This window comes from Oncorhynchus clarkii, chromosome 2 (genome assembly GCF_045791955.1).
Source record: "Oncorhynchus clarkii lewisi isolate Uvic-CL-2024 chromosome 2, UVic_Ocla_1.0, whole genome shotgun sequence".
Taxonomy (NCBI): Eukaryota; Metazoa; Chordata; class Actinopteri; order Salmoniformes; family Salmonidae; genus Oncorhynchus; species Oncorhynchus clarkii.
In genome coordinates, this window is record NC_092148.1 from 13,117,057 (window position 1) to 13,145,020 (window position 27,964).

The 27,964-nt window shown below is 43.4% G+C and overlaps 1 protein-coding gene across 2 annotated transcripts; it reads right to left on the minus strand.

The window, feature by feature from the left end:
* Positions 1-1,080: 1,080 nt before the first annotated feature.
* LOC139421682 (voltage-dependent calcium channel gamma-6 subunit-like) lies at positions 1,081-27,894 on the minus strand. 2 transcript variants are annotated; one of them, XM_071172784.1, is made up of 5 exons: positions 27,749-27,894; positions 20,843-21,217; positions 5,425-5,499; positions 4,889-5,026; positions 1,081-2,555 (listed from the first exon to the last, which is right to left on the minus strand). In XM_071172784.1, exons 2-5 carry the CDS (start codon positions 21,207-21,209, stop codon positions 2,332-2,334), a joined length of 804 nt encoding a protein of 267 aa, XP_071028885.1. In that variant the 5' UTR covers positions 21,210-21,217; positions 27,749-27,894; the 3' UTR covers positions 1,081-2,331. The 2 variants fall into 2 exon arrangements, with proteins under 2 accessions (XP_071028885.1, XP_071028877.1); XM_071172776.1 differs by having other exon boundaries at positions 20,843-21,906; positions 27,749-27,835.
* Between the last annotated feature and the right edge of the window lie 70 nt (positions 27,895-27,964).

Here is a 27,964-nt window from a genome sequence, read left to right on the forward strand (position 1 = left end):
AAAAATAATAATGTGACAAAACTGCACACAGATAGCATTTATGTGGGCAATATGAATACTATGTAGTTGAGAATAGATATATCTAGACAAAAATGATTATGGTTTATCTAAATGTGTGATAAACTCAAACACTGTATTGCACGAAGTTTATAAAAAAAACCTTAACAGACCGATTTACAGACTGATGATTATTTTCTTTAAAGGAGTGACAGCATGAGATGATCAAGGGATGGAGAGAGAGAGAGATGGAGGGAATGACAGAGAGAGAAAGAATAGAAAAAGTGAGAGTTGGCGGGAATGACAGACAGAGAGAGAGAGAGACTTGACACAACTTTAGACCAAAGGTATGAAAACATTTATTTGCACTATCCTGTTAATGAATGTGACCACAATATTTTATTTATTTACTTTATTTAACCAGGAATTTGTATTATTATTATTTTTTATTTAACCTTTATTTAACTAGGCAAGCCAGTTAAGAACAAATTCTTATTTACAATGACGGCCTACACCGGTCAAACCCGGACGACGCTGGGCCAATTGTGTGCCGCCCTATGGGAATCCCAATCACGGCCGGTTGTGATCCAGCCTGGAAAGAGGTGCTACATACCACACACTCTGAGGTGTACACCTGGTACAAGCCAGAAGTGCTTCTATTGCTCTCGTCAAAGAGGCTGTGCAGAACCATTAAACAGCTATATATACTATCTGAACACCGTGTCATGTGTCAGCACTGGTTTCAGTTTCTGCTCAATGGGAGCGGTGGAGGGCTAGAGTGTATGTGTGTTGGTGGTCTCTGTACCCCCCCTTTGACAATTAGGGCAGAGGGGGTCCAAAAGGAAGGGAACAGACATGGAAGGAGGTTCTAGGACCCTTCTGACCTAGTACACCACCTCTGGGCCAATGGGGTGAGGTACATAGTTTACATTCATGGATAAGGTTTCTCAGGGATGAGCAATGTACTAATTTTAGAGGGAGAGAGTTGGGGGGGTTGGTACGTCTGTTGGTAAGGGTTAAAAAATGGGTTGCATTTAAGTTCGAAGGGAGAAAAGGACTCATAGACAAGACAAAGTACGAGAGCGTTTCTTATGTCAAATCTATTTATTTCAAAAGCAAACCCAGTGAGACATACATATGATCATAGGACCATTCATGGACAATGTGGTTTTCCCCAAACAAACATGTAGGTAGAGAAAGACAAGGTGGGTTTATTAAGACAAATAAAACACATGATGAAAAAAGGGTTTGAATAAGCTAAAAACTAAAAACACCCCCCTAAGCTTGAACAAAAGGCTACAGTGTGCTGGTATAAATAAAATACAAACACATATTTTATATACAGAGCTGTGCTTGTAAAGTGAGTCTATACAATACACTCTCAAATATAAATCTTTATCTTCCATACATACATTAAATCATTCACACATTCTTACGTAAAAACAGCATTCATTAATGTGGACAATGTGTAGATAATAAATAGAGAATATATTATTTCTAGGTATTAAGTGTAAGACGCCATAATCATTCATAATAGATTAATAGTGACAACCTGCAAGGCGTTTCATGTAGCAGGGATGGCTATGCCACTTCCTGGAAACAATATAGCATCTCCTCCCTTAGCAACGGTAGTGACCTACATGTTACCATGGTTACACTGTTACCATTTAATTGGCTAAGTAACATTATCAATAAGTAATGGTTAGTACATAGTTCATAGTACAGACAGGATGCTGCACCCCACTGCTGGGTCTTTATCTACAACTACAGTGTGGTTGGCGTTGTGTTTAAAGAACTTGTTCAATAACTAAATGACATATTGGTTTCCTTACCCTGTTAGCAGTCAATGGACAAGTTAAGACATCAATCCATGCTTTGGTTTTGTTTAACCCAGCATTACCCCCCTGTTAAAGACTGGGTTCTGCTTAGAAACATTGCTTGTTCTTTGGTAGGTCATCAGAAACTTCTAAAAGATATAGGTTGGTCATGATGCCAAAACGTGGAGAAGTTGTGGTCTACGTAGTGTTTTCTGGTAAGGTCGCAGGCTTTAGGGCAGGCTTATAGAGTTCAAGGCACAGTTAGTGAGCATCATTGTTATTGCATTAAGTAAACACTGTGTCGACCTACAAGTTAGTCAGTCTTTCAGTCTAGTTTGACAATATAACTGACAATATAAACAGGGGTCTCCAACTCAACTCCTGGGTGGCATCAGTGTCTACTGGTTGTAGTTGTTCTGATCAGTGTCTGATTTATACCTGACAACTAAAGCCAGTAGACAGTGCTTCCCTCGAGGACTGGAGTTTGATTGCGATCCTGATATAAAACTCCCATGTGCTAGGTAGTGCTGCTGTTGCGTTGAGGCAGACATTTTTCCCATGGGCTATAGGGGAGGGAGAGGATCAGGAAAAGGATCCCCCCCATGATGAGGATGGCCCCAGCGAAGCCCACACAGGCCACTGACCAGGAGAGCTCGTGGTGGAGCGGTATGGAGTGGTCAGATGACAACAGGGCCAACACTGACTGGTGAAACACCAGTATAGACAGCAGGACCAGTAGACCTGAGGGAGGGAGGGAGGGAGGGAGGGAGGGAGGGAGGGAGGGAGGGAGGGAGGGAGGGAGGGAGGGAGGGAGGGAGGGAGGGAGGGAGGGAGGGAGGGAGGGAGTGGGAGTAGGAAGGTGAGACGGAGAGGAGGTGTGAGGGGAGAGAGAGTGAGAAAGAGAGAGCTATACAAATAGATGGAAAGTGGTGTTGAGGGAAAAACATACAACATTATAAAATCCATGTACACAAGCAACAAATGTGCAGTTAAAATTGGCAACAAAAAAAAATAATATTTCCACAGGGCTGGGGGGTGAGACAGGGATGCAGCTTAAGCCCGACCCTCTTCAACATATACATCAACGAATTGACGAGAACAGTCTGCAGCACCCGGCCTCACCCTACTAGAACCTGAAGTCAAATGTATACTGTTTGCTGATGATCTGGTGCTTCTGTCCCCAACCAAATAATGAGAAAACAAAAAGATAATTACTTGACACATTGGAAAGAATTTACAAAAAAACGGAGCAAACTGGAATGCTATTTGGAACTAAACAGAGAGTACACAGTGGCAGAATAACTGACCACTATTACTGACCCAAAAATAAGGAAATCTTTGACAATGTACAGACTCAGTGAGCATAGCGTTGCTATTGAGAGAGGGTGCCGTAGGCAGACCTGGCTCTGAAGAGACATTTATTTATGTGTATTCATTTTGTATTTTGCACAAAATTACAATACTGTACAGTCGTGGCCAAAAGTTTTGAGAATGACACATATTAATTTTCACAAAGTCTGCTACCTCAGTTTGTATGATGGCAATTTGCATATACTCCAGAATGTTATGAAGAGTGATCAGATGAATTGCAATTAATTGCAAAGTCCCTCTTTTCCATGCAAATGAACTGAATCCTAAAAAAAAACCATTTCCACTGCATTTCAGCCCTGCCACAAAAGGACCAGCTGACATCATGTCAGTGATTCTCTCGTTAACACAGGTGTGAGTGTTGACGAGGACAAGGCTGGAGATCACTCTGTCATGCTGATTGAGTTCGAATAACAGACTGGAAGTTTCAAAAGGAGGGTGGTGCTTGGAATCATTGTTCTTCCTCTGTCAAACATGGTTACCTGCAAGGAAGCACATGCCGTCATCATTGCTTTGCACAAAAAGGGCTTCACAGGCAAGGATATTGCTGCCAGTAAGATTGCACCTAAATCAACCATTTATCGGATCATCAAGAACTTCAAGGAGAGTGGTTAAATTGTTGTGAAGAAGGCTTCAGGGCGCCCAAGAAAGTCCAGCAAGCGCCAGGACCGTCTCCTAAAGTTGATTCAGCTGTGGGATCGGGGCACCACCAGTACAGAGCTTGCTCAGGAATGGCAGCAGGCAGGTGTGAGTGCATCTGCACGCACAGTGAGGCAAAGACTTTTGCAGGATGGCCTGGTGTCTGGAAGGGCAGCAAAGAAACCACTTCTCTCCAGGAAAAACATCAGGGACAGACTGATATTCTGCAAAAATTTACAGGGATTGGACTGCTGAGGACTGGGGTAAAGTCATTTTCTCTGATGAATCCCCTTTCCGATTGTTTGGGGCATCCGGAAAAAAGCTTGTCCGGAGAAGACAAGGTGAGCTCTACCATCAGTCCTGTGTCATGACAACAGTAAAGCATCCTGAGACCATTCATGTGTGGGGTTGCTTCTCAGCCAAGGGAGTGGGCTCACTCACAATTTTGCCTAAGAACACAGCCATGAATAAAGAATGGTACCAACACATCCTCCGAGAGCAACTTCTCCCAACCATCCAGGAACAGTTTGGTGACGAACAATGCCTTATCCAGCATGATGGAGCACCTTGCATTTAGGCAAAAGTGATAACTAAGTGGCTCGGGGAACAAAACATTGATATTTTGGGTCCATGGCCAGGAAACTCCCCAGACCTTGATCCCATTGAGAACTTGTGGTCAATCCTCAAGAGGCGGGTGGACAAACAAAACCCTACAAATTCTGAAAAACTCCCAAGCATTGATTATGCAAGAATGGGCTGCCACCAGTCAGGATGTGGCCCAGAAGTTAATTGACAGCATACTTCAATATTCCATAGTAACATCTGAGAAAAATATCTAAAGACACTGAGGTAGCAGACTTTGTGAAAATGTATATTTGTGTCATTCTCAGAACTTTTGGCCACAACTGTATATAGACAAAATATGACATTTGAAATGTCTTTATTCTGTTGGAACTTTTGCGAGTGTAATGTTTACTGTACATTTTTGATTGTTTATTTCCCTACAGGGAGGTCTAAGTCTACACCCAGAATAGTGGCTGCTCCCTTTGTAGTCTATTTCCCCTTACCTGATAGGATGAAGCAGAAGGAGGCGGGCTTGAGGAAGAAGGGCACTCCTTTACTGAGGGACATGGTGATACAGATTGCTCCCATCACCATCATAGACAGAGCTATCATTGCTAGGATAGCAGCCGCTATGTTCAGGTCTGGGGGAGGTGGGAGAGAGAGGCGGGGGAGAAGGGGAGGTGAAAGAGACCGAATGAGAGGAGGTGGAGAGAGGGATGGAGAGGAAGTGAATAGAGGGAGAAGTGGTTGGAGAAAGAGTGAAGAGGTGTTGGAGAGGAAGACAGGGGAGAATGAGGGAGGGCAGAGTTACACCTCAGTGAGCATTGTGCATCTGAGAGTGACATCACAGTGGATAAATACACCTCAGTGAGAAAGAGAGAGAAGGTGAGAGGGAGAGAAGGAGAGGGAGAGAAGGAGAGGGAGAGAGGAAGAGGGAGAGAAAGAGAGAGAAGGTGAGAGGGAGAGAAGGAGAGGGAGAGAGGAAGAGGGAGAGAAGGAGGAGGAGGCGGCAGAGGCAAGACTTAAGATGCTGACTTACTCTTGTGGGTTGTCTTCATAAATATGACTGCGTTGTCTCCATTGGTGAAGAATTTGAAGTAAGTGCAGTTCGATTCTGAGAAGAGAAACAGAGAGGGAACATCACACACACAGTATATTAATGGTCCCTGTGCATCTATCCCCTCTGTCCTCCTAGACATGAAGACACATTTTATCTGTTGTGTAGTGGGAGCACCAAGAGAAACACTGCTCACTGCTCTACACAGTCCCATATTCACAGCACATCCACAGCACATCCACAGCACATATGGTGCCACGGGAGAGGTGAGAGAGAGGGGGGATGGAAGAGAGGGAGAAGGACAGATAGAAAGAGGTGGCAGGTGGAGGGGAAGGAGAGAAAGCAAGACATTTGTAGGGAGGAAGAGACAGAGAAGGAGAGAGCGAGAGAGCGCAGAGAACATGAGAAAGAGGGGGAAGGAGAAATAGGGAGTGATAGAGTGGGCAGATGGAGGGAGGGGGTGAGAACAAAGAGAAAGAGGGAAACAGATGGAGAGGGAGGTGAACGAGATGAAAGAAGGAAAAGAGAGAGGATCACAGGGGCTTGGTTAATACTGCATTAGATAGACACTCTTCCTATCTTTGTCTTTCTTTCATATATATTATCTCGTCCTCTGATGCTCTTCCTCTCTCTCTCTGTCTTTTATATATATTTTCTCGTCCTCTGCTGCTCGTCCTCTCTCTCTCTCTGTCTTTTATATATATTCTCTCGTCCTCTGCTGCTCGTCCTCTCTCTCTCTCACTCTCTGTCTTTTATATATATTTTCTCGTCCTCTGCTGCTCGTCCTCTCTCTCTCTCGCGCTTTTAAATATATTCTCTCGTCCTCTGCTGGTCTTCCCCTCTCTCTCTCTCTCTGTCTTTATATATATTCTCTCGTCCTCTGCTGCTCGTCCTCTCTCTCTCGCGCGCTTTTAAATATATTCTCTCGTCCTCTGCTGGTCTTCCCCTCTCTCTCTCTCTCTGTCTTTATATATATTTTCTCGTCCTCTGCTGCTCGTCCTCTCTCTATCTCTCTCTTTTAAATATATTCTCTCCTCCTCTGCTGCTCGTCCTCTCTCTCTCTGTGTTTTATATATATTTTCTCGTCCTCTGCTGCTCGTCTTCTCTCTCTCTCCCTGTCTTTATATATATTTTCTCGTCCTCTGCTGCTCGTCCTCTCTCTCTCACTCTCTGTCTTTTATATATATTTTCTCATCCTCTGCTGCTCGTCCTCTCTCTCTCTCTCTCTGTCTTTTATATATATGTTTTCGTCCTCTGCTGCTCATCCTCTCTCTCTCTCTGTCTCTCTCTGTCTTTTATATATATTTTCTCGTCCTCTGCTGCTCGTTCTCTCTCTCTCACTCTCTGTCTTTTATATATATTTTCTCATCCTCTGCTGCTCGTCCTCTCTCTCTATCTCTGTCTTTTATATATATTATCTCGTCCTCTGCTGCTCATCTCTCTCTCTCTCTCTCTCTCTCTCTCTCTCTCTCTCTCTCTCTCTCTCTCTCTCTCTATCTCTGTCTTTTATATATATTCTCTCGTCCTCTGCTGCTCATCCTCTCTCTCTCTCTCTCTGTCTTTTATATATATTTTCTCATCCTCTGCTGCTCGTCCTCTCTCTCTCTCTCTGTCTTCTATATATATTTTCTCGTCCTCTGCTGCTCGTCCTCTCTCTCTCTCTCTCTCTCTCTCTCTGTCTTATATATATTTTCTCATCCTCTGCTGCTCGTCCTCTCTATCTCTCTCTCTCTCTCTGTCTTCTATATATATTCTCTCATCCTCTGCTGCTCGTCCTCTCTCTCTCTCTCTGTCTTATATATATTGTCTCATCCTCTGCTGCTCGTCCTCTCTCTCTCTCTCTCTCTGTATCTTTTATATATATTTTCTCGTCCTCTGCTGCTCGTACTCTCTCTCTATCTCTGTCTTTTATATATATTCTCTCGTCCTCTGCTGCTCGTCCTCTCTCTCTCTCACTCTCTGTCTTTTATATATATTTTATCGTCCTCTGCTGCTCGTCCTCTCTCTCTCTCTCTCGCTTTTAAATATATTCTCTCGTCCTCTGCTGGTCTTCCCCTCTCTCTCTCTCTCTGTCTTTATATATATTCTCTCGTCCTCTGCTGCTCGTCCTCTCTCTCTATCTCTCTCTTTTAAATATATTCTCTCCTCCTCTGCTGCTCGTCCTCTCTCTCTCTGTGTTTTATATATATTTTCTCGTCCTCTGCTGCTCGTCTTCTCTCTCTCTCTCTGTGTCTTTTGTATATATTTTCTCGTCCTCTGCTGCTCGTCTTCTCTCTCTCTCCCTGTCTTTATATGTATTTTCTCGTCCTCTGCTGCTCGTCCTCTCTCTCTCACTCTCTGTCTTTTATATATATTTTCTCATCCTCTGCTGCTCATCCTCTCTCTCTCTCTGTCTCTCTCTGTCTTGTATATATATTTTCTCGTCCTCTGCTGCTCGTTCTCTCTCTCTCACTCTCTGTCTTTTATATATATTTTCTCATCCTCTGCTGCTCGTCCTTTCTCTCTCTCTCTCTCTCTCTCTGTCTTTTATATATATTTTCTCGTCCTCTGCTGCTCGTCCTCTCTCTCTCTCTGTCTTATATATATTTTCTCATCCTCTGCTGCTCGTCCTCTCTCTCTATCTCTGTCTTTTATATATATTATCTCGTCCTCTGCTGCTCATCTCTCTCTCTCTCTCTCTCTCTCTCTCTCTCTCTCTCTCTCTCTGTCTGTCTTTTATATATATTCTCTCGTCCTCTTCTGCTCGTCCTCTCTCTCTCTCTCTGTCTTTTATATATATATTCACGTTCTCTGCTGCTCGTCCTCTCTCTCTCACTCTCTGTCTTTTATATATATTTTCTCATCCTCTGCTGCTCGTCCTCTCTCTCTCTCTCTGTCTTATATATATTTTCTCATCCTCTGCTGCTCGTCCTCTGTCTCTCTATCTCTGTCTTTTATATATATTCTCTCGTCCTCTGCTGCTCATCCTCTCTCTCTCTCTCTCTGTCTTTTATATATATTTTATCATCCTCTGCTGCTCGTCCTCTCTCTCTCTCTCTGTCTTTTATATATATTTTCTCGTCCTCTGCTGCTCGTCCTCTCTCTCTCTGTCTCTCTCTGTCTTATATATATTTTCTCATCATCTGCTGCTCATCCTCTCTATCTCTCTCTCTCTCTCTGTCTTCTATATATATTCTCTCATCCTCTGCTGCTCGTCCTCTCTCTCTCTCTCTGTCTTATATATATTGTCTCATCCTCTGCTGCTCGTCCTCTCTCTCTCTCTCTCTGTATCTTTTATATATATTTTCTCGTCCTCTGCTGCTCGTACTCTCTCTCTATCTCTGTCTTTATATATAGTCTCTCGTCCTCTGGTGCTCGTCCTCTCTCTCTCTCTCTCTCTCTCTCTCTCTGTCTTTTATATATATTCTCTCGTCCTCTGCTGCTCGTCCTCTCTCTCTATTTCTCTCTTTTAAATATATTCTCTCCTCCTCTGCTGCTCGTCCTCTCTCTCTCTGTGTTTTATATATATTTTCTCATCCTCTGCTGCTCGTCTTCTCTCTCTCTCTGTGTCTTTTGTATATATTTTCTCGTCCTCTGCTGCTCGTCCTCTCTCTCTCACTCTCTGTCTTTTATATATATTTTCTCGTCCTCTGCTGCTGGTCCTCTCTCTCTCTCTCTGTCTTATATATATTTTCTCATCCTCTGCTGCTCGTCCTCTGTCTCTCTATCTATGTCTTTTATATATATTATCTCGTCCTCTGCTGCTCATCCTCTCTCTCTCTCTCTCTCTCTCTCTGTATGTCTTTTATATATATTCTCTCGTCCTCTGCTGCTCGTCCTCTCTCTCTCACTCTCTGTCTTTTATATATATTTTCTCATCCTCTGCTGCTCGTCCTCTCTCTCTCTCTCTCTCTCTCTCTGTCTTTTATATATATTTTCTCGTCCTCTGCTGCTCGTCCTCTCTCTCTCTCTCTCTGTCTTATATATATTTTCTCATCCTCTGCTGCTCGTCCTCTGTCTCTCTATTTCTGTCTTTTATATATATTATCTCGTCCTCTGCTGCTCATCCTCTCTTTCTCTCTCTGTCTTTTATATATATTTTCTCATCCTCTGCTGCTCGTCCTCTCTCTCTCTCTGTGTCTTTTATATATATTTTCTCATCCTCTGCTGCTCATCCTCTCTCTCTCTCTCTCTCTGTCTTATATATATTCTCTCATCCTCTGCTGCTCGTCCTCTCTCTCTCTCTCTCTGTCTTATATATATTCTCTCTTCCTCTGCTGCTCGTCCTCTCTCTCTCTCTCTCTCTCTCTCTCTGTATCTTTTATATATATTTTCTCGTCCACTGCTGCTCGTACTCTCTCTCTATCTCTGTCTTTATATATATTCTCTCTTCCTCTGCTGCTCGTCCTCTCTCTCTCTCTCTCTCTCTTTCTCTCTGTCTTTTATATATATTCTCTCGTCCTCTGCCGCTCGTCTTCTCTCTCTGTCTTTATATATATTCTCTCGTCCTCTGCTGCTCGTCCTCTCTCTCTCTCTCTGTCTTTTATATATATTCTCTCATCCTCTGCTGCTCGTCCTCTCTCTCTCTCTGTCTTTTATATATATTTTCTCGTCCTCTGCTGCTCATCCTCTCTCTCTGTCTTTATAAATATTCTCTCGTCCTCTGCTGCTCATCCTCTCTCTCTCTCTGTCTTTTATATATATTTTCTCGTCCTCTGCTGCTCTTCCTCTCTCTCTCTCTGTCTTTATATATATTCTCTCGTCCTCTGCTGCTCGTCCTCTCTCTCTATCTCTCTCTTTTAAATATATTCTCTCCTCCTCTGCTGCTCGTCCTCTCTCTCTCTGTGTTTTATATATATTTTCTCGTCCTCTGCTGCTCGTCTTCTCTCTCTCTCTCTGTGTCTTTTGTATATATTTTCTCGTCCTCTGCTGCTCGTCTTCTCTCTCTATCTCTCTCTTTTAAATATATTCTCTCCTCCTCTGCTGCTCGTCCTCTCTATCTCTGTGTTTTATATATATTTTCTCGTCCTCTACTGCTCGTCTTCTCTCTCTCTCTCTGTGTCTTTTGTATATATTTTCTCGTCCTCTGCTGCTCGTCTTCTCTCTCTCTCCCTGTCTTTATATATATTTTCTCGTCCTCTGCTGCTCGTCCTCTCTCTCTCACTCTCTGTCTTTTATATATATTTTCTCATCCTCTGCTGCTCATCCTCTCTCTCTCTCTGTCTCTCTCTGTCTTTTATATATATTTTCTCGTCCTCTGCTGCTCGTTCTCTCTCTCTCACTCTCTGTCTTTTATATATATTTTCTCATCCTCTGCTGCTCGTCCTTTCTCTCTCTCTCTCTCTCTCTGTCTTTTATATATATTTTCTCGTCCTCTGCTGCTCGTCCTCTCTCTCTCTCTGTCATATATATTTTCTCATCCTCTGCTGCTCGTCCTCTCTCTCTATCTCTGTCTTTTATATATATTATCTCGTCCTCTGCTGCTCATCCTCTCTCTCTCTCTCTCTCTCTCTCTCTCTCTCTCTCTGTCTGTCTTTTATATATATTCTCTCGTCCTCTTCTGCTCGTCCTCTCTCTCTCTCTCTGTCTTTTATATATATATTCTCGTTCTCTGCTGCTCGTCCTCTCTCTCTCACTCTCTGTCTTTTATATATATTTTCTCGTCCTCTGCTGCTCGTCCTCTCTCTCTCACTCTCTGTCTTATATATATTTTCTCATCCTCTGCTGCTCGTCCTTTCTCTCTCTCTCTCTCTCTCTGTCTTTTATATATATTTTCTCGTCCTCTGCTGCTCGTCCTCTCTCTCTCTCTGTCTTATATATATTTTCTCATCCTCTGCTGCTCGTCCTCTCTCTCTATCTCTGTCTTTTATATATATTATCTCGTCCTCTGCTGCTCATCTCTCTCTCTCTCTCTCTCTCTCTCTCTCTCTCTCTCTCTCTCTCTCTCTGTCTGTCTTTTATATATATTCTCTCGTCCTCTTCTGCTCGTCCTCTCTCTCTCTCTCTGTCTTTTATTAATATATTCTCGTTCTCTGCTGCTCGTCCTCTCTCTCTCACTCTCTGTCTTTTATATATATTTTCTCATCCTCTGCTGCTCGTCCTCTCTCTCTCTCTCTGTCTTATATATATTTTCTCATCCTCTGCTGCTCGTCCTCTGTCTCTCTATCTCTGTCTTTTATATATATTCTCTCGTCCTCTGCTGCTCATCCTCTCTCTCTCTCTCTCTGTCTTTTATATATATTTTATCATCCTCTGCTGCTCGTCCTCTCTCTCTCTCTCTGTCTTTTATATATATTTTCTCGTCCTCTGCTGCTCATCCTCTCTCTCTCTGTCTCTCTCTGTCTTATATATATTTTGTCATCCTCTGCTGCTCGTCCTCTCTATCTCTCTCTCTCTCTCTGTCTTCTATATATATTCTCTCATCCTCTGCTGCTCGTCCTCTCTCTCTCTCTCTCTGTCTTATATATATTGTCTCATCCTCTGCTGCTCGTCCTCTCTCTCTCTCTCTCTGTATCTTTTATATATATTTTCTCGTCCTCTGCTGCTCGTACTCTCTCTCTATCTCTGTCTTTATATATAGTCTCTCGTCCTCTGGTGCTCGTCCTCTCTCTCTCTCTCTCTCTCTCTCTCTCTGTCTTTTATATATATTCTCTCGTCCTCTGCTGCTCGTCCTCTCTCTCTATCTCTCTCTTTTAAATATATTCTCTCCTCCTCTGCTGCTCGTCCTCTCTCTCTCTGTGTTTTATATATATTTTCTCGTCCTCTGCTGCTCGTCTTCTCTCTCACTCTCTGTCTTTTATATATATTTTCTCGTCCTCTGCTGCTCGTCCTCTCTCTCTCTCTCTGTCTTATATATATATTTTCTCATCCTCTGCTGCTCGTCCTCTGTCTCTCTATCTCTGTCTTTTATATATATTATCTCGTCCTCTGCTGCTCATCCTCTCTCTCTCTCTCTCTCTCTCTCTCTCTGTATGTCTTTTATATATATTCTCTCGTCCTCTGCTGCTCGTCCTCTCTCTCTCACTCTCTGTCTTTTATATATATTTTCTCATCCTCTGCTGCTCGTCCTCTCTCTCTCACTCTCTGTCTTTTATATATATTTTCTCATCCTCTGCTGCTTGTCCTCTCTCTCTCTCTCTCTCTCTCTGTCTTATATATATTTTCTCATCCTCTGCTGCTCGTCCTCTCTCTCTCTCTCTCTGTATCTTTTATATATATTTTCTCGTCCTCTGCTGCTCGTACTCTCTCTCTATCTCTGTCTTTATATATAGTCTCTCGTCCTCTGGTGCTCGTCCTCTCTCTCTCTCTCTCTCTCTCTCTCTCTCTCTGTCTTTTATATATATTCTCTCGTCCTCTGCTGCTCGTCCTCTCTCTCTATCTCTCTCTTTTAAATATATTCTCTCCTCCTCTGCTGCTCGTCCTCTCTCTCTCTGTGTTTTATATATATTTTCTCGTCCTCTGCTGCTCGTCTTCTCTCTCACTCTCTGTCTTTTATATATATTTTCTCGTCCTCTGCTGCTCGTCCTCTCTCTCTCTCTCTGTCTTATATATATATTTTCTCATCCTCTGCTGCTCGTCCTCTGTCTCTCTATCTCTGTCTTTTATATATATTATCTCGTCCTCTGCTGCTCATCCTCTCTCTCTCTCTCTCTCTCTCTCTCTCTGTATGTCTTTTATATATATTCTCTCGTCCTCTGCTGCTCGTCCTCTCTCTCTCACTCTCTGTCTTTTATATATATTTTCTCATCCTCTGCTGCTCGTCCTCTCTCTCTCTCTCTCTCTCTCTCTGTCTTTTATATATATTTTCTCGTCCTCTGCTGCTCGTCCTCTCTCTCTCTCTCTGTCTTATATATATTTTCTCATCCTCTGCTGCTCGTCCTCTGTCTCTCTATTTCTGTCTTTTATATATATTATCTCGTCCTCTGCTGCTCATCTTCTCTTTCTCTCTCTGTCTTTTATATATATTTTCTCATCCTCTGCTGCTCGTCCTCTCTCTCTCTCTGTGTCTTTTATATATATTTTCTCATCCTCTGCTGCTCGTCCTCTCTCTCTCTCTGTCTCTGTCTTATATATATTCTCTCATCCTCTGCTGCTCGTCCTCTCTCTCTCTGTCTTATATATATTCTCTCTTCCTCTGCTGCTCGTCCTCTCTCTCTCTCTCTCTCTCTCTGTATCTTTTATATATATTTTCTCGTCCACTGCTGCTCGTACTCTCTCTCTATCTCTGTCTTTATATATATTCTCTCGTCCTCTGCTGCTCGTCCTCTCTCTCTCTGTGTTTTATATATATTTTCTCGTCCTCTGCTGCTCGTCTTCTCTCTCACTCTCTGTCTTTTATATATATTTTCTCGTCCTCTGCTGCTCGTCCTCTCTCTCTCTCTCTGTCTTATATATATATTTTCTCATCCTCTGCTGCTCGTCCTCTGTCTCTCTATCTCTGTCTTTTATATATATTATCTCGTCCTCTGCTGCTCATCCTCTCTCTCTCTCTCTCTCTCTCTCTCTCTGTATGTCTTTTATATATATTCTCTCGTCCTCTGCTGCTCGTCCTCTCTCTCTCACTCTCTGTCTTTTATATATATTTTCTCATCCTCTGCTGCTCGTCCTCTCTCTCTCACTCTCTGTCTTTTATATATATTTTCTCATCCTCTGCTGCTTGTCTCTCTCTCTCTCTCTCTCTCTCTGTCTTATATATATTTTCTCATCCTCTGCTGCTCGTCCTCTCTCTCTCTCTCTCTGTATCTTTTATATATATTTTCTCGTCCTCTGCTGCTCGTACTCTCTCTCTATCTCTGTCTTTATATATAGTCTCTCGTCCTCTGGTGCTCGTCCTCTCTCTCTCTCTCTCTCTCTCTCTCTCTCTCTCTGTCTTTTATATATATTCTCTCGTCCTCTGCTGCTCGTCCTCTCTCTCTATCTCTCTCTTTTAAATATATTCTCTCCTCCTCTGCTGCTCGTCCTCTCTCTCTCTGTGTTTTATATATATTTTCTCGTCCTCTGCTGCTCGTCTTCTCTCTCACTCTCTGTCTTTTATATATATTTTCTCGTCCTCTGCTGCTCGTCCTCTCTCTCTCTCTCTGTCTTATATATATATTTTCTCATCCTCTGCTGCTCGTCCTCTGTCTCTCTATCTCTGTCTTTTATATATATTATCTCGTCCTCTGCTGCTCATCCTCTCTCTCTCTCTCTCTCTCTCTCTCTCTCTGTATGTCTTTTATATATATTCTCTCGTCCTCTGCTGCTCGTCCTCTCTCTCTCACTCTCTGTCTTTTATATATATTTTCTCATCCTCTGCTGCTCGTCCTCTCTCTCTCTCTCTCTCTCTCTCTGTCTTTTATATATATTTTCTCGTCCTCTGCTGCTCGTCCTCTCTCTCTCTCTCTGTCTTATATATATTTTCTCATCCTCTGCTGCTCGTCCTCTGTCTCTCTATTTCTGTCTTTTATATATATTATCTCGTCCTCTGCTGCTCATCTTCTCTTTCTCTCTCTGTCTTTTATATATATTTTCTCATCCTCTGCTGCTCGTCCTCTCTCTCTCTCTGTGTCTTTTATATATATTTTCTCATCCTCTGCTGCTCGTCCTCTCTCTCTCTCTGTCTCTGTCTTATATATATTCTCTCATCCTCTGCTGCTCGTCCTCTCTCTCTCTGTCTTATATATATTCTCTCTTCCTCTGCTGCTCGTCCTCTCTCTCTCTCTCTCTCTCTCTGTATCTTTTATATATATTTTCTCGTCCACTGCTGCTCGTACTCTCTCTCTATCTCTGTCTTTATATATATTCTCTCGTCCTCTGCTGCTCGTCCTCTCTCTCTCTGTGTTTTATATATATTTTCTCGTCCTCTGCTGCTCGTCTTCTCTCTCACTCTCTGTCTTTTATATATATTTTCTCGTCCTCTGCTGCTCGTCCTCTCTCTCTCTCTCTGTCTTATATATATATTTTCTCATCCTCTGCTGCTCGTCCTCTGTCTCTCTATCTCTGTCTTTTATATATATTATCTCGTCCTCTGCTGCTCATCCTCTCTCTCTCTCTCTCTCTCTCTCTCTCTGTATGTCTTTTATATATATTCTCTCGTCCTCTGCTGCTCGTCCTCTCTCTCTCACTCTCTGTCTTTTATATATATTTTCTCATCCTCTGCTGCTCGTCCTCTCTCTCTCACTCTCTGTCTTTTATATATATTTTCTCATCCTCTGCTGCTTGTCCTCTCTCTCTCTCTCTCTCTCTCTGTCTTATATATATTTTCTCATCCTCTGCTGCTCGTCCTCTCTCTCTCTCTCTCTGTATCTTTTATATATATTTTCTCGTCCTCTGCTGCTCGTACTCTCTCTCTATCTCTGTCTTTATATATAGTCTCTCGTCCTCTGGTGCTCGTCCTCTCTCTCTCTCTCTCTCTCTCTCTCTCTCTCTCTGTCTTTTATATATATTCTCTCGTCCTCTGCTGCTCGTCCTCTCTCTCTATCTCTCTCTTTTAAATATATTCTCTCCTCCTCTGCTGCTCGTCCTCTCTCTCTCTGTGTTTTATATATATTTTCTCGTCCTCTGCTGCTCGTCTTCTCTCTCACTCTCTGTCTTTTATATATATTTTCTCGTCCTCTGCTGCTCGTCCTCTCTCTCTCTCTCTGTCTTATATATATATTTTCTCATCCTCTGCTGCTCGTCCTCTGTCTCTCTATCTCTGTCTTTTATATATATTATCTCGTCCTCTGCTGCTCATCCTCTCTCTCTCTCTCTCTCTCTCTCTCTCTCTCTGTATGTCTTTTATATATATTCTCTCGTCCTCTGCTGCTCGTCCTCTCTCTCTCACTCTCTGTCTTTTATATATATTTTCTCATCCTCTGCTGCTCGTCCTCTCTCTCTCTCTCTCTCTCTCTCTGTCTTTTATATATATTTTCTCGTCCTCTGCTGCTCGTCCTCTCTCTCTCTCTCTGTCTTATATATATTTTCTCATCCTCTGCTGCTCGTCCTCTGTCTCTCTATTTCTGTCTTTTATATATATTATCTCGTCCTCTGCTGCTCATCTTCTCTTTCTCTCTCTGTCTTTTATATATATTTTCTCATCCTCTGCTGCTCGTCCTCTCTCTCTCTCTGTGTCTTTTATATATATTTTCTCATCCTCTGCTGCTCGTCCTCTCTCTCTCTCTGTCTCTGTCTTATATATATTCTCTCATCCTCTGCTGCTCGTCCTCTCTCTCTCTGTCTTATATATATTCTCTCTTCCTCTGCTGCTCGTCCTCTCTCTCTCTCTCTCTCTCTCTGTATCTTTTATATATATTTTCTCGTCCACTGCTGCTCGTACTCTCTCTCTATCTCTGTCTTTATATATATTCTCTCGTCCTCTGCTGCTCGTCCTCTCTCTCTCTCTCTCTCTCTTTCTCTCTGTCTTTTATATATATTCTCTCGTCCTCTGCTGCTCGTCCTCTCTCTCTCTCTCTCTCTCTTTCTCTCTGTCTTTTATATATATTCTCTCGTCCTCTGCCGCTCGTCTTCTCTCTCTGTCTTTATATATATTCTCTCGTCCTCTGCTGCTCGTCCTCTCTCTCTCTCTCTGTCTTTTATATATATTCTCTCATCCTCTGCTGCTCGTCCTCTCTCTCTCTCTCTGTCTTTTATATATATTTTCTCGTCCTCTGCTGCTCATCCTCTCTCTCTGTCTTTATATATATTCTCTCGTCCTCTGCTGCTCATCCTCTCTCTCTCGCTGTCTTTTATATATATTTTCTCGTCCTCTGCTGCTCTTCCTCTCTCTCTCTCTGTCTTTATATATATTCTCTCGTCCTCTGCTGCTCGTCCTCTCTCTCTCACTCTCTATCTTTTATATATATTTTATCGTCCTCTGCTGCTCGTCCTCTCTCTCTCTCTCTGTCTTTTATATATATTTTCTCATCCTCTGCTGCTCGTCCTCTCTCTCTCTCTCTGTCTTTTATATATATTTTCTCATCCTCTGCTGCTCGTCCTCTCTCTCTCTCTCTCTCTCTCTGTCTTATATATATTTTCTCATCCTCTGCTGCTTGTCCTCTCTCTCTCTCTCTCTCTCTCTGTCTTCTATATATATTCTCTCATCCTCTGCTGCTCGTCCTCTCTCTCTCTCTCTCTCTGTCTTATATATATTCTCTCATCCTCTGCTGCTCGTCCTCTCTCTCTCTCTCTCTCTCTCTGTATCTTTTATATATATTTTCTCGTCCTCTGCTGCTCGTACTCTCTCTCTATCTCTGTCTTTATATATATTCTCTCGTCCTCTGCTGCTCGTCCTCTCTCTCTCTCTCTCTCTCTTTCTCTCTGTCTTTATATATATTCTCTCGTCCTCTGCTGCTCGTCCTCTCTCTCTCTCTCTCTCTCTTTCTCTCTGTCTTTTATATATATTCTCTCGTCCTCTGCCGCTCGTCTTCTCTCTCTGTCTTTATATATATTCTCTCGTCCTCTGCTGCTCGTCCTCTCTCTCTCTCTCTCTGTCTTTTATATATATTCTCTCATCCTCTGCTGCTCGTCCTCTCTCTCTCTCTGTCTTTATATATATTCTCTCGTCCTCTGCTGCTCATCCTCTCTCTCTCTGTCTTTTATATATATTTTCTCGTCCTCTGCTGCTCTTCCTCTCTCTCTCTCTCTGTCTTTATATATATTCTCTCGTCCTCTGCTGCTCGTCCTCTCTCTCTCACTCTCTATCTTTTATATATATTTTATCGTCCTCTGCTGCTCGTCCTCTCTCTCTCTCTCTCTCTCTGTCTTTTATATATATTTTCTCGTCCTCTGCTGCTCGTCCTCTCTCTCTCTCTCTCTCTCTCTGTCTTTTATATATATTCTCTCGTCCTCTGCTGCTCGTCCTCTCTCTCTCTAACTCTGTCTTTATATATATTCTCTCATCCTCTGCTGTTCGTCCTCTCTCTCTCTCTCTCTCTCTCTCTCTCTCTGTCTTTTTATATATTATCTCATCCTCTGCTGCTCATCCTCTCTCTCTCGCTCTCTCTGTCTTTTATATATATTCTCTCATCCTCTGCTGCTCATCCTCTCTCTCTCTCTCTCTGTCTGTCTTTTATATAAATTATCTCCTCCTCTGCTGTTCTTCCTCGATCCCCCTGTCTGGTAGTCACCCCTGCATACTCTGTATGGTCAGAGACGCAGACGGACCCACAAAAACACAGCCACACACACATGTTAGTTTTACTATCCGTGTGGGGACCAAACAACTGATTCCCATTGAAAATCCTATTTTCCCAAACCTTAACCCCAAACCCTACCCCTAAACCTTAGACTAAAATAACTTGTTTCCTTGTTTGACTTCTGGTCATCACAAGTATAGTAAAACCAAACACACACACAAGTACAAACACATACAGCAGACTCTCCTATCAACCTTAACGCTATTCTGTCTGCAACACTGGTGCGTTACAGGAAACCTGTATATTATAATCACAGATTTATAGTGAGATCTACCTCTCAAGCTCTCCACCTGTCCACCTCTACTCCTGTCCACATGTCCACTAGTCCACCTCTGAGTGGCTTAGTCAGTTAGTCAGAGGTTATGGTAATGTACAGTAGCAGTGAGTGATGTATGATATATTAGTTGGTCTGGCACTGACAGACAGTGACAGAGAATGACTGTGATGTTGTTTCCCAGGGACAGGCGCCAGGGGCATGTAAACATGAATGTGAAATAGAGACGCACAGACGGAGAAACAGTTGTTTTTCTCCAAACATGAGAAGTCCACACACACACACAGCAGAGCCTGTCTGTCAGGCGCTGTGGGCCAACAGTGTTTTGACGCAAGGAGATGAGGAAGTGTCAGAATAGATACTGACTCGACTCCAACACACAGACCGTCATCGTAAACACAGATGTTTATCTGCTAGACAAGACACACAAGGTGAGTCAGACATAGATGTTTATCGACTAGACATCCAAGGTGAATCAGCCCTCTAAAATACCGGAGGCTGATAAACAATGCACCAGATGGATATAGCGTGTAATCTACATTGTAATAGATATGAACATTCATAGGATTCATCCATCCTAATAGAACAAGCTAAATCAAGACTACAACATGAAATAAAGCTATTTTATATTTATACAATGTCAAATATATATACATCCTATTAAAAACAATACATACATCATTGGTTGTGTATCAAAGCCAACCCCTGCTAGCCTGGCTGAATATCAGACTATTCTGGCAGATAAAGCACGAATACAGGAGATGGCTACCTCATCCTACCGTAGGCCCTGTCTGGCCCCCTCTGTGGGACAAGTGCTTAAATACCTGCATTCATCCACCACTGGACAATCCCTACAGACAGAAACGGGTCATTCCACAGATAACAGACTTACATGGAGGAACGTAACAGTACAGGATGGAGGAAGTGGCTGAAAATCAAGGTTTATTAGCTTTCTTTTCCTGAAATTTAAAAAGTAAAATGTTTAATATAATGACGAATTCCTGCAATCAAAATATATTTTGGATTGATCATTCAATAAATGAAAATTCTAAAATTAAAATAAATTGAAATGAAATAATAATCCATTGAAGTATTCCGAAAGACGAAGCTCCATCATGCAGTAAAAGGGAAGAGTCTGTCTTATATAAACACACTGAAAGTTTGGATCTTTACAAGGATACTGGAAACATCCTTTTCTGACTCACCAACGATTATACAAATCTGATGCCTATAGCTAGATAACTAACAGACAGACCAGTAGCCACATTCAGATTTGTCAAATTCAGACTGGCTCCATTTCAAAGCAGTATTCCTTTAAGGACTCAATTTGCACATTATCTGTAGGATGACCCAGATACACACGCAGCTAAAGCTGGCATACACGCCTCCTAGTCACACACGTTTGCATAAGCACACGCGCGCACACACACACACACACACACACACACACACACACAAGTGCATGCACACGCATACATACAATATACACATGCATACACACACCCACATATTGATGCAAATTCCTGGGAGACATCCAACACATTGCTTCCACCTATCCTATGTTTACAGATCATTACAGAGGAAGGGGAGGAATCCCTAACTAACACACACAGCACTACAGTGCAATCAGGGGTTGGTCATGAAATCAGTGCCCCAGTTGACTCCATCTTTAACTCCATTTCTGCGGTTGTGATTTGAGGGAGTCCGGAAGAGGTTTTTCGTAGCAGGTTAGGAGAGCATTTTAGCTAACCTTAACCCTTTTCCTAACCTTAACCTAAGTCTCCTAACCTGCCACATTAATTATCCTAACCTGCTGCGCACATTCTCCTAACCTGTTACGAAAAAATCCCTTCCGGTTGTAGCTTTACTCCCTCTAGTCAGAACCAATTTTTACAGTGTTGTCATCAAAATGAGACCCTAAGGTTATTAACTAGCCTGTCCCCAAAATCAACTCATGGCCTGCCCTAATGCAACAGACAGACAGGTTCCTCACCTCCGGGCAGGTCTGCAGGGCCACAGCTCTCTCTCTCGGGGTTGATGTCATCCACCCACAGGGTGCGGGTACACCCCTTCCACAGGCCGTAGTGGGCTGTCTGACACGTCTGGTTGTTACTCCAGGTCTTGGGCGTGGCCAGCTCCACCCAGAACTCTGTTCCCACCCCCAGCACTGTCAGGGTCACGCCCACAATGGCCACAAAGAACGCCAGCTTGATCTTCCCCTCCTGGTTGTCACTCATCCTAGGGGTCCGCCTTGTAGCACGCCCAACTCCCTTCACCCCTGCCAGGCCCCCATGGGGCCCTGCTCCTACCACCCCCATACGGCCATCCTCCTCCGGCTGGACAATGTAGTTGGCCCACATGGTGACCTCTACCAGAGGCCGACAGAGGCTGGATGGAGAGAGGAAGGGAGGGAAAGAGGGAAGAGGATGGGAAAGAGGGTGAAGAGAGAGAAGCAGGGAAATAATTGAAGGGGGGTGAACCCCAAAAAGAAGAAAGGAAGGTTGAAGACAGGAGGAAGGTAGAGACACAGATAACAGCAGTTCAGAGGTGGATGTGGGGATGGAGAACGGGAGGAGGAAAGGGGAGAGAGAGAGATGGATGGTTCAGTATGGGAGTAGACAATATGGGAGAAAGAGAGTGATGAGAGAGAGATGGATGGTTCAGTATGGGAGTAGACAAGATGGGAGAAAAGGAGTGATGAGAGAGAGATGGATGGTTCAGTATGGGAGTAGACAAGATGGGAGAAAGGGAGTGATGAGAGAGAGATGGATGGTTCAGTATGGGAGTAGACAATATGGGAGAAAGGGAGTGATGGAGAGAGAGAGATGGATGGTTCAGTATGGGAGTAGACAAGATGGGAGAAAGGGAGTGATGAGAGAGAGATGGATGGTTCAGTATGGGAGTAGACAATATGGGAGAAAGGGAGTGATGGAGAGAGAGAGATGGATGGTTCAGTATGGGAGTAGACAAGATGGGAGAAAGGGAGTGATGAGAGAAAGGTGGAGGAGGAGAGGACTGGGTGACGAGGAAGGATGGTGTCTGATTATACTGGAACACCTGAATAAAAACAAGGAAAGAAGAAAAAAAACGGTTAACAACGACAACATCCTCTTTGTCCCCATCCATAACAAGAGAGATGATGATTCCCTAAAAAGGGGGATCAAGTTCAGGTGGGAAAAAACATTTGACTGGGCCAACACTGATCTCTCTGTGGATAAAACTGCCAGTCTGCCAGGAGTAGAGATCCTTTGTTGCTGCCCTATGCAGCAGAGTACAAGCCTAGATACAGCAAGTAGCCTAGTGGTTAGAGCGTTGGGACAGTAACTGTAAAAGTCGCTAGTTTGGATCCCTGCAGTGACAAGGTGAAAAGAACATATGTTAATGTGCCTTTGAGCAAGGCAATATCCCAACTCCCCTGTTAATGTGCCTTCACAATGGCTGGCTGTGACCCCACTCTGAAGGTGTCTCAGGGGGAGTTGGAATATGTAAAAACACACATTTCCAATTCATACATGTGTGAAATATTACAAATACAAGCGCCCACCAAATAATTTCTTCTTATTAAAGAACTGCCTGGACTGGACATGTTGTTGTTGCTGTCCTATACACCAGAGAGAGTATGAGCCAGATACAAGCTATTAGAGCAGACTGCTGTCAGGGTCAAGATGAGTGTTGAATCCTCCATTAGGAACTGTGCTGGCTCTGGACCAGACAGCCATAAGGAAAGGCTATTGTTTTCCCCAGACGCCGACCAATAACCCAGCCAGGTATCCCTGGCCCCTACAGATCCTCCTCGCAGGTTGCTATTAGTACCCTCTCTGAAAGAAATGTTCTGCATTACACTGAGTGTAATGTACAGTTGAAGTCAGAAGTTTACATACACTTAGGTTGGAGTCATTAAAACTCATTTTTCAACCACTCCACATATTTCTTGTTAACAAACTATAGTTTTGGCATGTCGATTAGGACATCTACTTTGTGCATGACACAAGTCATTTTTCAAACAATTGTTTACAGACAGATTATTTAATTTATAATTCACTTTATCACAATTCCAGTGGGTCCGAAGTTTACATACACTAAGTTGACTGTGCCTTTAAACAGCTTGGAAAATTCCAGAAAATTATGTCATGGCTTCAGAAGCTTCTGATAGGCTAATTGACATCATTTGAGTCAATTGGAGGTGTACCTGTGGATGTATTTCAAGGACTACCTTCAAACTCAGTGCCTCTTTGCTTGACATCCTGGGAAAATCAAAATAAATCAGTCAAGACCTAATAGACCTTCACAAGTCTGGGTCATCCTTGGGAGCAATTTCCAAACGCCTGAAAGGTACCAAGTTCATCTGTACAAACAATAATACGCAAGTATAAACACCATGGGACCACGCAGCCGTCATACCGCTCAGGAGTTCTGTCTCCTAGAGATGAACGTGCTTTGGTGTGAAAAGTGCAAATCAATCCCAGAACAACAGCAAAGGACCTTGTGAAGATGCTGGAGGAAGCAGGTACAAAAGTATCTATATCCACAGTAAAACGAGTCCGATATCAACATAACCTGAAAGGCCGCTCAGCAAGGAAGAAGCCACAGCTCAAAAACTGCCATAAAAAAAGGCAGACTACGGTTTGCAACTGCACATGGGGACAAAGATCATACTTTATGAACAAATGTCCTCTGGTCTGATGAAACAAAAATAGAACCGTTTGGCCATAATGACCATCGTTATGTTTGGAGGAAAAAGGGGGAGGCTTGCAAGCTGAAGAACACCATCCCAACCGTGAAGCACGGGGGTGGCGGCATCATGTTGTGGGGGAGCTTTGCTGCAGGAGGGACTGATGCACTTCACAAAATAGATGGCATCATGAGGCAAGACAATTATGTGGATATATTGAAGCAACATCTCAAGACATCAGTCAGAAAGTTAAAGCTTGGTCATTAACGGGTCTTCCAAATAGACAATGACCCCAAGCATACTTCCAAAGTTGTGGCAAAATGGCTTAAGGACAACAAAGCCAAGGTACTGGAGTGGCCAGCACAAAGCCCTGACTTCAATCCCATAGAAAATGTGTGGGCAGAACTGAAAAAGTGTGTGTGAGCAAGGAGGCCTACAAACCTGACTTAGTTACACCAGCTCTGTCAGGAGGAATGGGCCAAAATTCGCCCAACTTATTGTGGGAAGCTTGTGGAAGGCTACCCTAAATGTTTGACCCAAGTTAAACAATTGAAAGGCAATGCTACCAAATACTAATTGAGTGTATGTAAACTTCTGACCCACTGGGAATGTGATGAAAGAAATAAAAGCTGAAATAAATCATTCTCTCTACTAATATTCTGACATTTCACATTCTTAAAATAAAGTGGTGATCCTAACTGACCTAAGACAGGGATTTGTTTTTACTATGAATAAATGTCAGGAATTGTGAAAAACTGAGTTTAAATGTATTTGGCTAAGGTTTATGCAAACTTCCGACTTCAACTGTATACCCGCAGATACCATGAATGTTTTGTGTGTGTGTGTGTGTGTGTCCTGGCTCTCTGTGTAGTTTCTGTTGATCCAAACACATCTAGGTGGAGATGAGCTTAGTGGTTAAGATTAAACAGAGTGATTGACAGGACATCAAGGTGTGTGTGTGTGTGTGTGTGTGTGTGTGTGTGTGTGTGTGTGTGTGTGTGTGTGTGTGTGTGTGTGTGTGTGTGTGTGTGTGTGTGTGTGTGTGTGTGTGTGTGTGTGTGTGTGTGTGTGTGAGTGAGTGAGTGAGTGAGTGAGTGAGTGAGTGAGTGAGTGAGTGAGTGAGTGAGTGAGTGAGTGAGATAATTCAGCCCTGGGTGGCAATTAATGGCGAGCGCAGATAGTGGTGGTGGACAGATTGAGTGTCCCAGGGATAGGTCCCACATCAGGGGACAGGGCGGTGGAGTGAGTGAGTGTCCCAGGGATAGGTCCCACATCAGGGGACAGGGCGGTGGAGTGAGTGAGTGTCCCAGGGATAGGTCCCACATCAGGGGACAGGGCGGTGGAGTGAGTGAGTGTCCCAGGGATAGGTCCCACATCAGGGGACAGGGCGGTGAAGTGAGTGAGTGTCCCAGGGATAGGTCCCACATCAGGGGACAGGGCGGTGGAGTGAGTACCATGGACAGCTCCCAGGTTGGGGCACAGCCAGTCAGACAGCAGGTGAAAAGAAAAGAGAGAGACTTGATCCTAAGTGTCTTCTCTACTATCAAACTGGAATCCTAAATCAACCCATTGCCCCTACTCTTTAGGCACATAAGTAAAATAGATTAAAAGTCCTCCTAGCCTATAGGAGGGTACGTTGGTATGTTTTGCTTATACATACAATCCACTAACATCTACACAAGTGCCTGAGGGGTTAGGGACAAAGTTGAGTTGGGGCAACGTGATAGGATAGGAGACAGTTCCGTTTAAATGTGGGAGTTTGGGAGTTTGAATGACTATCTAAATGTGATAGAAATGTGGGGAAGGAGTGGGGATAGGCTGGTGGGAGGAGCTATAGGATGGCTGGAATGGAATAAAAGGAACGGAGTCAAACGTGATTTCCATATATTTGATGCCGTTCCATGAATTCCATTCCAGCCATTACAATGAGCCCGTCCCTCTATAGCTCCTCCCACCAGCCTCCATTGCTGTGTAGTAATCCATTAGGTGTGTACTCTGCTATCAGTCTATAGCTCCTCCCACCAGCCTCCACTGCTGTGTAGTAATCCATTAGGTGTGTACTCTGCTATCAGTCTATAGCTCCTCCCTCCAGTCTCCACTGCTGTGTAGTAATCCATTAGGTGTGTACTCTGCTATCAGTCTATAGCTCCTCCCACCAGCCTCCACTGCTGTGTAGTAATCCATTAGGTGTGTACTCTGCTATCAGTCTATAGCTCCTCCCACCAGCATCCACTACTGTGTAGTAATCCATTAGGTGTGTACTCTGCTATCAGTCTATAGCTCCTCCCTCCAGTCTCCACTACTGTGTAGTAATCCATTAGGTGTGTACTCTGCTATCAGTCTATAGCTCCTCCCACCAGTCTCCACTGCTGTGTAGTAATCCATTAGGTGTGTACTCTGCTATCAGTCTATAGCTCCTCCCTCCAGTCTCCACTGCTGTGTAGTAATCCATTAGGTGTGTACTCTGCTATCAGTCTGTAGCTCCTCCCACCAGCATCCACTACTGTGTAGTAATCCATTAGGTGTGTACTCTGCTATCAGTCTATAGCTCCTCCCACCAGTCTCCACTGCTGTGTAGTAATCCATTAGGTGTGTACTCTGCTATCAGTCTATAGCTCCTCCCTCCAGTCTCCACTGCTGTGTAGTAATCCATTAGGTGTGTACTCTGCTATCAGTCTATAGCTCCTCCCACCAGCATCCACTACTGTGTAGTAATCCATTAGGTGTGTACTCTGCTATCAGTCTATAGCTCCTCCCTCCAGTCTCCACTGCTGTGTAGTAATCCATTAGGTGTGTACTCTGCTATCAGTCTATAGCTCCTCCCACCAGCCTCCACTGCTGTGTAGTAATCCATTAGGTGTGTACTCTGCTATCAGTCTATAGCTCCTCCCTCCAGTCTCCACTACTGTGTAGTAATCCATTAGGTGTGTACTCTGCTATCAGTCTATAGCTCCTCCCTCCAGTCTCCACTGCTGTGTAGTAATCCATTAGGTGTGTACTCTGCTATCAGTCTATAGCTCCTCCCACCAGCATCCACTACTGTGTAGTAATCCATTAGGTGTGTACTCTGCTATCAGTCTATAGCTCCTCCCACCAGTCTCCACTGCTGTGTAGTAATCCATTAGGTGTGTACTCTGCTATCAGTCTATAGCTCCTCCCACCAGCCTCCACTGCTGTGTAGTAATCCATTAGGTGTGTACTCTGCTATCAGTCTATAGCTCCAAACCAAAGTCAAACGGCTGAGAACTGTCTGCCCTTTTTTAAATGTTGCACTGGGACGTCCTTCTGACAGATCTGGCAACCACAGTGGAAGGGATCACTTTCTGTCTGTCAAAGAGCATCATGGAATGTCCCACAGAACCAAAATAAAGATTATTTAATGGCATACACTATCAGAGATATGTATATCCAATGGCTAGACCGAAACTTCTCTTGCACATGAAGTAACCTATTGCTTATATCTATAGCATAAGGCATAGCACTGAACCTAATGGAAAATAACAAGAGCAACTGCTGACAGTTGAATTAGGAGCTGTAGAATTACACACACCTCACATGGATAGATATCCCATTACATCACGCACTGCAAAAAGTGCCATCTAAGCAAGCAAACATATGTTATATTGAGTGATTAGTCACTTATGTTCTTTTTTTTACTTAACTAAATTATGTAACGTCATTGCCAGATTATTTTGCTTATTTTAATAAGACGATTATATATCTTGAAAAAATATATTCAAATAAGATAAATTACTTGTATTTAGCCTTTTTTAGGTTAAAATAGCCAAATATCTGCCAATGACGTTAGATATTTTAGCTTAGTAAGTCAAGAAACACTCATTTGAAGTGAATTATCACTCTAGAAAACTTATTGCTTAGATGCTTAGATGTCACTTTTTGCTGTGCAATGTCCGTGATTTCCTAATCATGGTCAAAATAACACAGCAAACTGTTTTACGAATCAGATCAAACCTAATCGTGTCAAAACTAAGATCGACTGCAGAAATGTTTCATTTCAAAAGGATCTGTCCATTTACTTGTTGAGCAGTAGAACTAAAACGGCAGGCTCTAACTGCTCACACATGTTAGGAAAAAAGACATCTGTGAAAATCAGCAACACTCTCTCCTACTTAACCACCACTACGGCAACCAGCACAACATGCAGCTAGCTATAAGCACGATCTAAAGCCCAGCACCAATAACAACAAGGAGAAAAGTGAGTCTGACCTGTTTGGAATATGTTGTTCACTTCAGATTGAAAGAAGCTTGGAACTTAATAGAAGGGAGAAAGTTGGGAGTGTTGGAGAGGGAGAGAGAGAGAGAGAGAGAGAGAGAGAGAGAGAGAGAGAGAGAGAGAGAGAGAGAGAGAGAGAGAGAGAGAGAGAGAGAGAGAGAGAGAGAGGGGGGGGGGAGAGAGAGAGAGAGAGAGAGAGAGAGAGAGAG

Bases quoted from the DNA above. Each gene is read 5' to 3' on its own strand.
- LOC139421682 (XM_071172784.1), bottom strand. From the start codon at position 21,209: ATGTGGGCCAACTACATTGTCCAGCCGGAGGAGGATGGCCGTATGGGG. The intron at 5,027-5,424 runs GTAAGTCAGCAT...CACCTCCCCCAG, and splicing joins TATGAAGACAACCCACAAGA to ACCTGAACATAGCGGCTGCT. The intron at 2,556-4,888 runs GTAAGGGGAAAT...TCCCTCCCTCAG, and splicing joins CTTCTGCTTCATCCTATCAG to GTCTACTGGTCCTGCTGTCT.